The 16,395-nt window shown below is 37.2% G+C and overlaps 1 protein-coding gene across 2 annotated transcripts in view; it reads left to right on the plus strand.

Annotated features, from left to right (window-relative positions):
• The window catches only part of NFATC3 (nuclear factor of activated T cells 3), a 106,794-nt gene that overhangs the window by 45,107 nt on the left and 45,292 nt on the right, over positions 1 to 16,395 (plus strand). For both annotated transcript variants that reach the window (XM_053915104.2, XM_024556174.3), the window contains exons 3-4: positions 205 to 367; positions 10,047 to 10,246. In XM_053915104.2, the coding sequence (XP_053771079.1) occupies positions 205 to 367; positions 10,047 to 10,246 (363 nt within the window). The remainder of the gene's footprint in view (positions 1 to 204; positions 368 to 10,046; positions 10,247 to 16,395) is intronic.

The following is a 16,395-nucleotide window of genomic DNA, read 5'->3' on the forward strand; positions in this document are numbered from 1 at the left end:
ATTTGTTTTATTCTTCAGGTTAAAGAATTACTTCTTGAGTACCCACCATATACAGTGTTATAACTTATTAAGTGCATTTTTATTTTGGAATATTTTGTTTCCAAGACCACAGGAAGAAATGTTGGTGCTGGCAGAGAAGTGATTTGAATCACTGCTTGGCAATAATAGTATGGTGAAATGCATCTTTGTGTGTTTTGTTTATAGCACATCTTCATTACCTCCACTAGACTGGCCTTTACCTACTCATTTTGGACAATGTGAACTGAAAATAGAGGTGCAACCTAAAACTCATCATCGAGCCCATTATGAAACTGAAGGTAGCCGAGGAGCAGTAAAAGCATCTACTGGTGGACACCCTGTTGTGAAGGTATGAGAGTTTGGGGACATGTTTTGCAGAAACTATGCATCTGTTAATGATGGAGTCTATTCAGTTAGGTACTACTGAGCCTGAAGAGAGAAAATTAAAAGCCAGAAAGCCTCTATTGAGGTTTTGTGTCCTTGTTGATAAGGCAGCACTTGCACACTGAGTTTTTCTTGGTAGGCTAAAAGATATTCTTGCCCTGGCTGCTGTGGCTAAGTGGATTGAGTGATGGCCTGTGAACTAAAAGGTCACTGGTTCAATTAGTAGTTAGGGCACATGCCAGGCCCCCAACTGGGGGTATGCAAGAAGCAACTGATTAGTGTATCTCTTGCACTTTGATGTTTCTCTCTCTCTCTTCCTCCGTTCCCCTCTCTCTAAAATGTAAATAAATAAAGTCTTTTTTTAAAAAAGATATTTCTCCTGGATTGACTCTCCAGCTGGGGAAAAAAGATTATAGTGATCAAACAAACAGTTGTTTCTCTGATTTAAAAACAATGGGTGTTTATAAATATAATACATGCTCATTTGAAATCCACATAATACAGAAAGTAGAAAGAATAAAGCAATTCATTACCCGTAAGTATGTTTATAAATAGAATACATACTCATTTAAAATCCAATACAGAAAAGTAGAAAGAATAAAGCAATAAATTACCCAAATTCTAAAATATTCAGAAACAAGCAATGGTTAACATTTAATTAACATTCTAAATAATTCTCTGATCTTGTTACCCTAGATCTTGTTATCTAGAATATATAAAGAGCTCTCAAAACAACATTTTATATATATATTATATACATATATATATATAGAGAGAGAGAGAGAGAGAGAATAAAGAACTCTGAACATTAAAAAGCAATTAAGATAGAAAATGGCAAAAGACATGAATAGACATTTTACCAGGGAGGAGAAAGATGATCAGTAAGCATGTGAAAAGATTGTGTACATTATTAGCCATTAGAAAAATGCAAGCCCTAGCTGGTAGGGCTCATTGGATTGGGTGCCAGCCTGCAAACCAAAAGGTTGCTGGTTCAATTCCCTGTCAGGGCATGTGCCTTGGTTGTGGGCCAGGTCCCCAGTTGGTGGCGTGCAGGAGGCACCTGATTGATGTGTCTCTCCTTCTCTTTCTCCTTCACTTCCCCTCTCTCTGAGAAATAAATACAAAAATCTTTTTTTAAAAATTAAAAAAATGCAAATTAAAACCACAGTGAGATATCACTATATGCCTACTAAAACAGTTAACATAAAATGGAGTGATAGTACTAATTACTGACAAGGATGCCAAGAAAGTGGATCTCTCATAAACTGCTGTTGGGAATGTAAAGTGGTATAGCCATTTTGGAAGATAGTTTGTCAGGTTCTTAAAAAAATATTCTGAAAATGGCCAAGCTGTATAGATGGACGCTAGATGAGCAGTTGCCAGGGAACAGGGACAGGTTGAAGGTTGAGAATATAAAGGGTAGCACAAGAGCATTCTTTTGTGGTGATGGACAAACTGTACCTTGACGGCTACGGTGGTTACTTGAATCTGCACATGGGAAAAATTGCATAAAACTGTACATATTCTTTATTATACAGTGATGTTTTATTAAGTCATAAATATTGGAGTCTTATCCCAAAAGTTACTGAAATTTTAAAAATGGGGATTGTGATTTATTTTTAGCCCTAGACTTTGTGTTTCATCACACACCAAGATCCAATTCCAGATGATGATTTTTTTATAGGATACTGTTATGTGCACATTTTCAGTTTAAAGAGATTTATATTATTGAGATTTAATTTTGTATTTTTAGTATCTCTACAATGTGTTGTTGTGTTTCAAATATATTCAGATCCCCTCCCCTACCAAATAATTTAGCAGAACTGATAATAGAACTTCTTACTGAAGTTGCTCTAGTCTGTCCTATAGTGTCCTTCAGGCTTTAATCCTCCAGCTTTAGTTAAATTAAGCAGGCGCAGACTTTTGCTATGGAAACAATACATAAACAGAACTTGGCTCGCTTACTTCTGTAAAGCAGAGGGTGGCCCGAAGAGAAGTATACTGATACTAGATGAATGTTTTTAGAGAGTAGTGTTAACAGTAGCAGTAATTTGTTTATTGAGTGCAACATAATGCTTCTCTAAAAATGGGATTGGATAAAATGACCGGTACCAGTCCGTGACCTGTTAGGAACCGGGCTGCACAGCAGTTCATTTCACTCATTAGATTCCACATATGAGTGAAATCATATGGTACGTGTCTTTCTCTGACTGGCTTATTTCACTTAGCGTAATGCTTCCCAGGTCCATCCATGCTATTGCAAAGGGTAAGATTTCCTTTTTTTTGTTTTAAAGTCCAAGTAGTATTCTATTATGTAACTGTATCACAGCTTTTTAATCCACTCATCCAGTGATGAACACTTGGGCTGCTTCCAAATCTTGGCTATTGTAAATAATGCTGCAGTGACCATAGGGATGCATATATTCTTTCAAATTAGTGTTTTGGATTTCTTCAGGTACATTCCTAGAAGTAGAATCACTGGGTCATAAGGCAGTTCCATTTTAATTTGTTGAGGTAACTCCATGCTGCTTTCCCAGTGGGTGCACCAATCTGCATTCCTACCGACAGTGCACGAGGATTCCCTTTTCTCCACATCTTCTCCAACACTTGTTTGTTCATTGTACTGGAACTTTTACAGTGCATACTCATCATGTCAAAACAAGAAGAGGAAAGTAGATTTCAAATGTCATTCTTTTAAGACACAATAGACTGTACATTATTTTATCTAATTAGATAGCAAAGCATCATGTTTGTTATACAGTAACACTGTGACTGGGCTGAAAGAATGTACATATTATATGGCCTCACATTTTCACCTGGATGTCTCAGTGTTAACTTGAATATAGCATGACCAACATGGAAAACATTACCCTTTCTCCCTCCAAGCCTATTGTAAATCAGTGACCTTTCCTTTTTTTTTTTTTTAATTTGCTAGTGATACCACCATTTTTCTGGATATTGAAGCTCAGGACTTCTAATTTCTCTGTTTTCATCTTTTTATTATTTTATGTGTAGTCAGTTATGAAGATCTCATTAGGATCTCATAGGAAAGATTTATTGCATTCATCCCTTTCCATTCCTATTTTCTGTTTATGTTCTTATTTCCACCTTAGTTTAAACTTCTAGTTTGCATGATTTTAGTGCTTCAGTCTCTTACTTGGTTTCCATGATTGTATCTTTTTCTCCTTCTTAGAATCTTAATTTCTTTTTATCATGTACTTTCCTATATCATATATTACTTATAAAAAATGTCTGCCTTTTTAGGGTCTTAACTAACTTCTTTTTTTTTTGAAGATTTTATTTATTTATATATAGAGAGGAAGGGATGGAGAAAGGGAGAAAAACATCAGTATGTGGTTGCCTCTCATGTGCCCCCCACCAGGGACCTGGCCTGCAACCCAGGCACATGCCCCAACCAGGAACCGAACTGGCGACCCTTTGGTTTGCAGGCCAGCACTCAATCCACTGAGCAACACCAGCCAGGACTTCACTAACTTCTTAAAGTTTAATACATACCACTTTGTTCTCTATTATGAGCCACCTGTATAATTCTGGCTGAAGCAATAACATTCAATGTGGGTATTTCCATAGTAGATCCTCAATAAAAAGAGGGAAGGGGTAGATTGGTGACCAAGAGAATGTTTTTGCCTTTTTGGAACTTACATGGTACTGAGGAAGACAGATAATGTATAATACACTTTTTCTAGTGATCAGCACTAAATAGTAAAACAGGATAAGAGGACAGAGATACGGTATTTTAGACAGGGTGGAGGTCTCTGAGCAGCTGACCTTTGAGTACAGAGCTGAAGGAGTAAGGTAATATGAAGAACAAAGGGAAGAATATTCCAGAGGAATAAAATATTAAGTGTGAAGGCCCTGAGGTTAGGAATGAGCTTGGATGGATCATGCAATAAGGCCAGGGTGGCCAGAGCAGAGTGTAGAAGCAATAGGGTAGGAGAAGGTAAGGAACAAGTTAGCCAGGGCCTTGTGAACATCACATAGGCCTTGTAAATCATTACAGAGCATTTGAATTTAATTCTGAGTGTGGAAAGAAGCCATTATACAGTTCTGAACAAGGTATTGGAATTTTTTTGGTTAATATTTTGAGTTTGTTCTGACTCATGGACAGAGAATAGGCTGTAGGGAAGCAAAAGTGAAAACAGGGAGAGCCGTTATAAGGCTGTTGCAATGATCCAGGCTTTAATTGCTTCTCTATAAATGTTACAGGACTGAAAACCATGTTGGGTAAATCATATTATCTGATAATAGGCAAAAGTCTTCATGTCCTTTCCTGGGTAGAGGAGGATGCATTAATAAATTATGATGTTGCTTGGTTACAAAATCCACTATAAAGCCAGGGTTGGGCCAGCAGGGAAGGAATAAAGCATTCACCTGAAGAACCACATAGAATTAAACTCCTTATACACACTTACCCTTATTGATTCCATGCTTAGAATCATGAATGCAGACTAATAGCTAACATTTATTTATTACTAACTACATGCCAGACACTGTAGTAGGCACTCTGTATTTGATATCACATGTCAGGATACTTTATAAACCATAAGAGAAAAGAAAACTTTATAAACAGAAGAGAAAAATTTTTTGGCGGGGGAAGAGAAATTTTTTTTAAAGGTTATTAGGGAGTTCATAAATCTCAGGCTTGGAAGCTGCGTGGTGTGGAACTCTGTCTAGCCACCCTACCTAGTACTGGTGTAGTGAGATCATCACTGGTACGGTGATTCGTGACCACAGCTTGTACTGACGGTGCTTGGGGTTGGGCGCCAGGAACTCCATCAGTACTGCCTTGAAGAGCTGGATACCTCCTCTGCTGTGCTTACTGAAAAATGGATTTATGCAACCCGTATTATTCCATAGTTCCCTTGCTGTTTCAATGTATTAAAACAGCCACTGAGAAAAATCTTTTTCCTAGATACTATTGTGGCCAAGAATAGGAGTGGGGAGAACTCTCTACGAAGCTTCTAAGATCTCCACTAAGAGCGAGGAAACCACCACGTCAAAACAGAGGAATCAGACTAACGCTGCAGTAAAGCTGCCTCAGTAAAGACTGTGACCTGAGGAAGTAGCGTGCCTCTTCTGGAGGAGAATGTTTTCTACTTCAGTCTTTGGAGTTCTTTTACATAAAATGTCATGTATATGTTAAACAATATAGCCACACAAAAGAAAGTGTCACCCACAATAAAAAGAAAATAATTACTAGAAGCAGACGCAGGAATGGCCTAGATCTGACTGTAACTATGTTGGAGTTACCAGAAAGATAATTTAATGTAATCATGATAAAGTGCTAAGTCATCTGGTAGAAAAGGTGGACTACATATGTGAAGAAATGGAGGAATTTTAACATAGACATGGAAATTTGTTTTAAATTGAAAGGATAATGAATGATAAGGACAAAGACACAAGAAGAGAAAACTATAGACCAATATCCCTAATCAATATAAACAGAAAAATTCTCAACAAAAACTAGCAAACCAAATCCAATCCAACAGCACGTTACAAAAGGATTATATAAATGACCAAGTGAGATTTACCCCAGCAATGAAAAAGGTGATTCAACTTATGAAAATCAAATGATATAATACATCTTATTAATGGAATGAAAGAATAAAAGTGACATGATTCTCTCAGTTGACACAGGAAAGGCTTTTAAAATTTAATAGTCTTTCATTAAAAAATCAAAAACAAAAAACCCCCAACAAATTAAGGGAAAGGGAAATTCCCTAACATGATCAAGGTTATTTATGAAAAGCTCACAGCTAACATCATACTTACGTTAAAAGACTGAAAGCTTACCCTTAAGTTCAAGAACAAGATGAGGTTGCCCAGCTTCACCACTGCTATTCAGCTTTTGTGCTAGGAATTCTAGCCAGAGCTATTAGGCAATAAAAAGAAATAAAAGACATCCAGATTGGAAAGGAAGAGGTAAAACTGCCTGTATTCACAGATGACATGTTTTTATACATAGAAAATTCCAAATAACCCAGAAGAAAGCAACTAGAGCTAAACGAATTCAGCAGAATTTTAGGGTTTTGAAGATCCACACACACTTACCAGTTGCTTTTCTAGATACCAGTGATGAACAATCTGAAGAAATTAAGAAAGCAATTTCACCCTGGCTGTTGTGACTCAGTGGATTGAGTGTCAGCCTGTGAACTGGAAGATCTCAGATTTGATTCTCTGTCAGAGCTCATGCCTGGGTTGTGGGCCAGGGCCCTAATTGGGGACATGCAGGAGGCAACCTATCGATGTTTCTCTTGCACACTGGTGTTTCTCTCTCTCTCTCTCTCTCCCTCCCTTTCCCCCTCAATGAAAATGAATAAATAAGATCTTTTTAAAAACAAAGCAATGACATTTAAAATAATTAAATAATTAGAAATAAATTTAACCAAGGAGGTGTGAGACTTGTATGCTGAAAACTATAAATATTGCTGAAATAAAAATAAGTGGAAATAAATAAAAATGTAATCTAAATATAAATAAAAATAGACATTCCATGTTCAAATATATGAAGGCTTACTAATGTTAAAATATCAATAATCTTCAAAGTAACCTATAGATTCAATGCAATACCTACCAAAATTCTGACGCCCTTTTTTGCAGAATGGAAAAACATATCCTCACGTTCATATGGAATTGCAGAGGGCCTGGAATAGCCAAAACAATCCTGAAAAAGAATTAAGTTGGAGGACTCACTGATCCTGACTTGTAACTTACTACAAAGCTACAGTATTTAAAACAGTATGGTACTGTCATACAGACAGACCAGTGGAATAGGATAAAAGCCTAGAAATAAGCCCTCATGTATAATATATGGTCGATTCATTTTTGTCAGGGTACCAAGACCAGTCAGTAGGTCAAGGACAGTCTTTTAAAAAAATGGTGCTGGGAAAATTGGATATCCACATGCAAAATAATGTCATGGACCTTTACCTCACATATTTATACAAAACTTAACTCAAAATGGCTCAAAGAGCTAACACTATAAAACTCTTAGAAGAAAACATTGAAGAAAATTTTCTTGACGTTGGATTTGGTAAGTATGACACCAAAAGCATGGGTAACAAAAGAGAAAATAGACATATTAGACTCCATCAAAATTTAAAACTTTTGTGCCTCAGAGGTCTACCAAGAAAGTGAAAAGACAGCCTATAGACTGGGGGATAATATTTCCAAATCACCTGTCAACGAGGGATTAATGTTCAGTATGTATAAAGAACCCCTACAACTCAACAACATCAAAACAGATCATATACATACACACTCACGTATACTCCCAAAGAATGTTGACTTTTTGTTTGTTTGTTTAAGCAAGTACTTTACTTGGTTGGAGTCAACCTGCAAAACCTAACCTGTGGTTGGTGGCAGCTCATAATCTCATTTTAGTTATTTTCGCCTTAGTTAGGCTGCTTGGGATCTGTCTTGTTCATAAATGATGGTTTACAAGGTAAGCTAAAGGATTGGTCAGAGTTTATATCTATAATTGGAGCTCCCATCTCTGGTTGTCTCCTTTCTGGGGTTTCTGTTTTACTTTCTAGAAGATGTAGACCGTTTTTTTACAAAGTCCCAGGAGTTTCAGCCACTATGTAAGTTATAGACTGTGGCTTTCTCTCATTCAAAGCCTTAAAAACAGGAAACACACCTATTGTTATTCTTTCCTTACTTGTGCCAGTTTGCTTCTAGTATCTGCTTCCTTTGGTCGCTCTCCATGCTTTTAAGTTATTCTTTATATTTGTTTCAGTTTGCAGTTATCTACATAATGGTGGTTTAAAGAGGTGTTACTTAGCTATCAGATTGGACCTGGGAGACTCCCTAAGTTCTATGTTCTACGTTCTAAGTTCTGTACTTCTTCAGGCTCTTTTTTTTTTTTTTTTTTTTTTAAGATTTTATTTATTTTTATAGACAGAGGGGAAGGGAGGGAGAAAGAGAGGGAGAGAAACACCAGTGTGTGGTTGCCTCTCACGTGACCCCTTACTGGGGACCTGGCCTGCAACCCAGGCATGTGCCCTGACTAGGAATCGAACTGGTGACCCTTTGGTTTGCAGGCCCACACTCAGTCCACTGAGCTACACCAGCCAGGGCTCTTTTTTTTTTTTTTCAATTGTCTCCTTTTTTTGTGGTCACTATTTTTATCTCTAGTACCTTCTGGTCATCCCTATTATCAATCTTGTAGAGTCATCTTGACCTTAGCAACAGTGAAGGGTACCAAAAAAAGTCAAGTAGCCCAGCTTACTAAGTCAATTGAAATTCTAAGTTGGTAACATGGAATAGGCTTTTTTAGACTCTTTCTACTAAAAGTGTCTGTGATTTTAATAGCCTGTTAGAGGACCTTCCCACATACCTAAGTTTTTAGGTCTGGTCTGGATGGTCAGGGTCTCCTAGATTATAGCATCAGCATTTAAGTACTGTGTTCTTCACAGTACTTAAAAAAGACTTTGAAAAATTTTTGTTGATCTAGATATTTGTCATGGTCAGTGATGCATCTGATAAAGGGTTAATATCCAAAATTGCTAAAGAATTTATACAACTGTACACCCCCCAAAAATCCAATTAAAAAATGAGAAAAGAACCTTCTCCAAAGAGGACTTACAGATGGCCAATAGACATAGGAAAACATGCTCTGTGTCACTAATTATCAGAGAAATGCAAATTAAAGCCACAATGAGAGACCACCTCATACCTGTCACAATGACTATCATCAATAAATCAACAAACAACAAGTGTTGGAGAGGATACAGAGAAAACGGAACCGTTGTGCATTGTTGATGGAAATGCATATGGGTGCAGCCACAATGGGAAGCAATATGGAGTTACTTCAACAAATTAAAAATGGAACTGCCTTATAACTCAGTGATTCTACTGCTGGGAATATATCTGAAGAAACTGAAAACACTAATTCAAAAGAATATGTGCACCCCTGTTCATTGCAGCATTATATATAATAGCCAAGATTTGGAAGCAGCCCAAGTGACAGTCAGTAGGTGGGTGGATAAAAAAGCTGTGGTACATTTACACAATGAAATACTACTTGGCTGTAATGAAGAAGGAAATCTTACCCTTCGTGACAGCATGGATGAACCTAGAGAGTAAAAAATAACAAAAAACTCCTCATCCCTTGTAATACAGTATTTCAGAATTTTATAATTCTTAAACTATTTCTAAAATTTAGAAGGTCATTCACTACCTATTGTCTTATTTTATTTTTTGATTTTGAGAGTATGTTTATTAAAGCTGCAGACAGTGAGATGAGGGGCTTAGGATAGAAGAAGCAACAGAAGAGAACCTAGGCAGGCCTGCTTTGGCTCACTGGAAGGTCAGAGAAAAGGGGTCCTTGAGGGCAAATTCAGTGGGTTAGTCCAGGATAAGCTGCTGCTGCCCTTTGCCTGCCTGGTTGCAAGTCTTGTGGGAACCCTTAGCATTTAAGGAGATTCGTACCTGAGAAGGAAGAAAGATGTGGGCATGCTCCTGGGAAGGAGAATGTGCCCACTTACTTTTTTTAACTTACTTTTTTGAAATAACATTTTACACATTAATATGTGATACAGATCTAAAGATTTACTGTTGTAAGGTTATTGTAAAATGCATGGATAATGAATTTGTTTTCTGTGTTTTTTCTTCCTGATTAGCTGCTGGGATACAGTGAAAAGCCGATAAATCTACAGATGTTTATTGGAACAGCAGATGATCGATATTTACGACCTCATGCATTTTACCAGGTGCATCGAATCACTGGGAAGACAGTTGCTACTGCAAGCCAAGAGATAATAATTGCCAGCACAAAGGTTCTGGAAATTCCACTTCTTCCTGAAAACAATATGTCAGCCAGGTATTTTGAAACATACCCACAAATGGATAGTTTTTTTCCCCTAAAACAACTTTTGGAAAAAACATACATTTCTTTTTATAGTCCACAAATAAAATATTTGTTCTAAATTAACTGAATAACATTATTTACATAATCATAGTATATTTTCCAGAAAGAAAATTCAATTCAAAAGTTTATGAACCCATGTAGTACTAGTCAAACATTATGCTAGGTGACACAGAAAAAACCATTTGGATTTTTTTCAAGTAGCTCATAGTCTAATAGGGTAAACAGTGAATAAACAATTGCAGTATAATTATGATTGTTATGTTTCTTTTAAGGAAAACTTTGACCTCCTCTAGGTGGCCAACTTCCAAATGAGTATGCTGTAGAGTTTTGCTCACAAATATTAGTTATGATTATATATAGTTGCCTGTTAAAGAAACCTGAAATGCAGTGACTTAAACAGTTAGAGGTTTAGTTTTGCATCCCATGATAAAAATACACACATAAGCATTTTAGGGCTAGCACAGTGGCTTCATAAGTCATTGAGTTTCTAAGGTCCTTCTCTTTTTTCTTCCCTGCAACTTTTAGTATATGGTTTCTATTCTCAAGATTGCCTCATGATTTAAAATGGCTGCTGGTGCTCTAGTCATCACAATCCCAATCCCAGAAGGAATAAGGAGGAAGCAATAGAATGATGGTTAAAGGAGAACTTCGATCTGTGTCAGGCCTCTTTAAAGAGCTTGTCCCAGAAACCTACCTAACACATCTCATTGATCATCCTTGTGTGTAAGGAAGACCGGGGTAATTTTTTTACCTGAATACATTGCCACCTCTAACAGTATAGGAGCCTATTATTAAGGAAAAATGGAAGAAAGGATATTCAGTAGGCAACTGTTAATCTGTCATTTACAGGTACGTGAAACTTACAGTGAAGTTTGTTACAGAAGTTATTTCAAACTACAGTGTAGACCTTAAAATGGTAGTAACATCCATCCCTAGCTGTTGCAAAAACAGTCAGATATCAATCAGTCTCTAGCTCTTTTTAAAAAAATTATATTTAAGTAACTTTTTTTTTAAACTTACGCAGCAATTTGACACTGCCATAACATTTTAATTATATTTTACAAAAGTCATCAATTTGTCTGCAATGAACTAAAACAAAAAAAACTTTAATGGTCTTTGACCAAGTTTTTTTTCAAGAAACAATTTAGACAAAATCACTTTACCAAACAACTATTTATATCCCATTCACAGCAATGGTTTTAGGTAAACTGAATATACCACTGAGGACTTAGCAATTTGTATCATAATTCTAATAAAATAAGAATTACCTCAAGAAATCACTTACCTCTTCTCTAGTTATTACCAGAAAAGACAAGTTAATATGAAATTCAATAAAATCTTATTTTGCCTGCTTTGTTCAAGTGGACAGTACCTGAGAACCCAGCCCAGTAAGTCATACACAGGGGCTACAACAGTTTTTTCATGGCAAACACAGACAGCTAGTTGATAGTCTGTACTCTTAAAATTTCCGTGTCCTGTGATTTAGAAAGAACTTCGGAGTCTCAACCAATGCTTATTCAGGCACTTGAGCAAAACTCTTAAGGAAAACATTGGCTCTTCCTCCAAATGTCCTATTTAACCCATTTTCAAGTAAGGTGAGGAGGCCAACCTCTGAATGAGAATACAAGTCAGCTTCTCTTTTACTCTAGAATCTTACTTTTTGCATTTAGCATTAAAGCATGTGAATATACAGTTAGGCCATGTTAGACCTCTCAGGCCATGTTTCCATTTATCCCTCTGGATATCTAAAGTACTAGACTTGAATCAAGTTAAATAGAAAATCACAAGAAGCATATTATGCTTCTTTACTTTGCTTGAAGGACAATATAAGAAATAGCCATATGAATACTTCTTCATAATCTGAAAAAAACACTCTTTCTTAGGTTGGTCATTATTACACACACACACACACACAGAATCTTTTCAAGTTAAAGGAAAAAAGTTAGTATTTTCTGATAACATGGTAGATTTTGCTTTACCAGACAAGGAGAAACCTATAAAAAACTTTATAACATTTATTTTTTGCTTTGACTTCCAGGAAGTTCATAGTTAAGTCAGTTATAGTAATTCATATAACCCTGGATTTAGGATATATTTATTTCCTGTTCCTTATATTTAAATTTTTTTCTATTTGTTTTTTTATTGGCCTTATTTGTAATTATATTGTAAAAAGCTTTATCCTTTCTAAAAGTAGTGTATAATAAATTAAAGAAAATAGAGTGCATGAGTTTCTAATACAGATTCACAAGAAATTGGGAAAGCCTCACACACCAAATTGTGTGAAAAAAATCAGAAGAGGGGGATTTGAACATATCTGCCTCCTTTTTTTTCTGTCTATTAGCACATGGAATAGACGTGGTAGTCATGATTTAAGTCCCTTTTCCAACAGAACTGGCATATACTGCCTGATTTGATCACACCATAAAGAAAAAAGTTGCAGAAATACAGTTGTTATTAATAACAAGCAGCTAGCCCCCTCACCCCACCCTGCCAGACACATACCTGAAACTTCTCAGACTGTTTTATCCACTCTGTACTGTTAGATGGGAAACGAGTTCTGTGGAAACCAAGGCTTACAGCAACATTGTGTTTTTCCAAGAAAGGGTTCAGTAAGGAGCATCTAGAAAGTTATCAAACCTGAAACCCTTTCCACGTATGTTAGATAACAGAGCAGCTAATGCTAAATGAGCCTGCTATATCCAAGAACTAAATACCATAAGCTACAGTAATTGAATGTAATGTAGTTTTATGTAGTGGTAGATAAAATTTTGTGAATGATAGATAAGACCATTCATTGTTCAAAATAATTTATGCACAAGTGAGTTATAGGTGTATATTAAATGGCTCTACTGTTCTCTAAAAGCGGTAAGTGGAAAAAGTTGTAGGTATTCCCCTTGTTTTGTCTACTTTCCTTCAGGTTTGCTTATTTTGATCCTAATCTCTCTCGCTGCTGTGTTGTCCGACACACCAGCAAGGTTGCAGATTCTGCCCTGCTGCTGTGGCTCAGTGGGTTGAGCGTTGTTCTGCAAACAGAAGGGTTGCTTCTTTGATTTCCAGTCAGGGCACGTGCCTGGGCTACAGACCAGGTCCCCAGTTGGGGGTGTGCGAGAGACATCTGATAGATATCTCTCTCTCCCCCACCTCCCTCCCTACCCCCCACCCTCTCTCTCACTGTGTCCCTCTCTCTCTCACACATCTATAAACATATCCTTGGGTGAGGATTAAAAGTAAAAAATAAATAAATAAATAAATAAATAAATAAAACCAGTGCACTAACCCATAAACCATAGAGCTCATCACCCTACAAGGTACTTTAAGTATAGGATGCCAGTATTCATTGCCTCACCCTACTCATAACTCCTTCCTGTTTTGTTTTATTTTTTTCGTATTACCTGCTCAAATATTCTCTTCCTGGTTTAAAACTAGATTAATATGGATGTGGCAGTGTTACAGTCTGATCTAAAATATAGTTTTAGTTGTAAACAGATTTTAGTAGTTATTTTCATTCCAATATATGTAGTTTTTTTGTTGGTGGGTTTTTGTCTTTTGTTTGGCATTTTTTCCTTTATGTTGAATTTATTGGGGTGACATTGGTTAACAGAATTCTTCAGGTTTTAGGTGCACAATTGTACAACATGTCGTCTCTGTCCATGGTATTGTGTGTTCACCACTCTGACTCAACTATGTATGTTTTGCATTTGTTAAGCAGAATTTTAAGATTGTCATTTCTGATTCTCTTATTCCATATCTTCTTTTTTTAAGTATATTTGATTGATTATACTGTTACAGTTGTCCCTTTTTTTTCTAACCTTAATCCTCCTCTGCTGTGCACTGCCCCTCTCACTAGCATTCCCCCCACCCCTTCGTTCATGTCCGTGGGTTGTACATATAAGTTCTTTGGCTTCTCCATTTCCCATACTATTCTTAACTTCCCCTTGTCTATTTCATTCCTACCATTTATGCTTCTTATTCCCTGTACCTTTTCCCCCAGTCTCTTCCCTCCCCCTCCTGACTGATAATGTGATCTCCAGGAGATCTCCATTTGATCTCCATTTCTGTGATTCTCTTCCTGTTCTAGTTGTTTGCTTAGTTTGTTTTTGTTTTATAGGTTCAGTTGTTGATAGTTGTGAGTTTGTGGTCATTTTATTGTTCACGGTTTTGATCTTTTTCTTAGATAAGTTCCTTTAACATTTCATATAATAAGGACTTGGTGATTATGAACTCTTTTAACTTGATCTTATCTGGGAAGCACTTTATCTGCCCTTCCATTCTAAATGATAGTTTTGCTGGATACAGTAATCTTGGACGTAGATCCTTGCCTTTCATGACTTTGAATACTTCTTTCCAGCCCCTTCTTGACTGTAAGGTTTCTTTTGAGCAATCAGCTGGTAGTCTTATGGGAACCCCTTTGTAGGTAACTGTCTCCTTTTCTCTTGCTGGTTTTAAGATTCCCTCCTTCTCTTTAATCTTGGGTAATGTAATTATGATGTGTCTTGGTTTGTGCTTCCTTGGGTCCAATTTTTTTGGGACTCTCTGAGCTTCCTGGACTTCCTAGAAGTCAATTCTATTTGCCAGATAGGGAAAGTTCTCCTTCATTACGTTTTCAAATAAGTTTTCCATTTCTTGCTCTTCCTCTTCTCCTTTTGGCACCCCTATGATTTAGATGTTGGAACATTTAAAGTTGTCCTGGAAGTTCCTAAGCCTCTCCTCACTGTTTTGAATTCTTGTTTCTTCATTCTGTTCCTGTTGAATGTTTATTTATTTTTTTTATTTTTATTTTTTTAAATTTTATTGTTATTCAGTTACAGTTGTATGCCTTTTCTCCCCATCCCTCCACCCCACCCCAGGTGAACCCACCTCCCTCTCCCACCTCCACCCTCCCCCTTGGTTTTGTCCATGTGTCCTTTATAGTAGTTCCTGTAATCCCCTCTTCCCACTGTCCCTGCCCCCACCCCCCCACCCCCTGCCCTGGCTATTGAATGTTTATTTCTTCCTTCTGTTCCACATCATTAATTTGAGTCCTCGTTTTGTTCCCTTCACTGTTGGTTCCCTGTGTGTTTTTTATTTCACTTTGCTTAGCCTTCACTTTTTCCTGTTATTTTGTGTCAACACTCAATCATTTCTGTGAACATCCTGATTACCAGTGTTTTGAACTCAGCATCTGATTAAGTTGGCTATCTCCTCATTTCTTGGTTCTTTTTCTGGAGTTTTGATCTGTTCTTTCATTTGGGGCATATTTTTTTTTTTTTGTCTCAGGGTGCCTGTTACATTGTAAGGGGCAGAGCGAGCCCCACGTGACTGCGTTGTGGTGCTATGTGGGTCAGAGAGGGAACAGTGCTACTTATGCAGCTCTCACCCAGCTTTCAGTCACTTCCCCTGCTATCCACAAGCAAATTGGGCCCTTCTAGTGTTGATTCCTGGGTGGATAGGCTTTTGTGTACCTTCTAGGGCCCTGTGGGTCTCTCCAGGGAACTCTCCTGTGAGGCTGGGAGTTTTTCCTGCAGCTACAACCCTCACAGCATTTTACAGCCAGAGGTTTTGAGACTTATTTCCCCATGCTGGAACCCTGGATTGCATGGTCTGTCTCATTCCCCAGTTGTTCTACTGGTTTATCTGCATGTGAATGTGGAACCTCCTGGTCCACCAGCTGCCTTCTCTTCCGTTGATCTGCTTCCTTGCTGCATGTCCTCTCTACCCTGGCTGCCTGCCCCTGCCCTTCCTACTGGCCTGGATGAATGTTTGTTCTTTAACTCCTTGGTTATCAGACTTCTGTAGTTCGATTTCCTGGCAGTTCTAGTTGTTTTTTTGTTTGTTTTTAAATTTGTTGTTATCCTTCTTTTGGTTTTGCGAGGTAGCAAAGCATATCTACCTACATCATCTTGATCCCCAAATCTTCTGTTAAAAGCTTAGCTTTCTGCTAAAATATCTTCTCTCAAAACTCAATAAAATATATGACCCCTGGGGTTCTCCCCAGAGACCCATGTTGGCATGTTAACATGAATAATCACTGGCTGATACAGTTTGATCAATACTGTTTTGAGCTGAAGTACAGTTGTTTGATATTAGTTAAATATTTATTTTGTTTTCAAAAATATTTTCTT

Source organism: Desmodus rotundus, chromosome 12, assembly GCF_022682495.2.
Source record: "Desmodus rotundus isolate HL8 chromosome 12, HLdesRot8A.1, whole genome shotgun sequence".
Taxonomy (NCBI): Eukaryota; Metazoa; Chordata; class Mammalia; order Chiroptera; family Phyllostomidae; genus Desmodus; species Desmodus rotundus.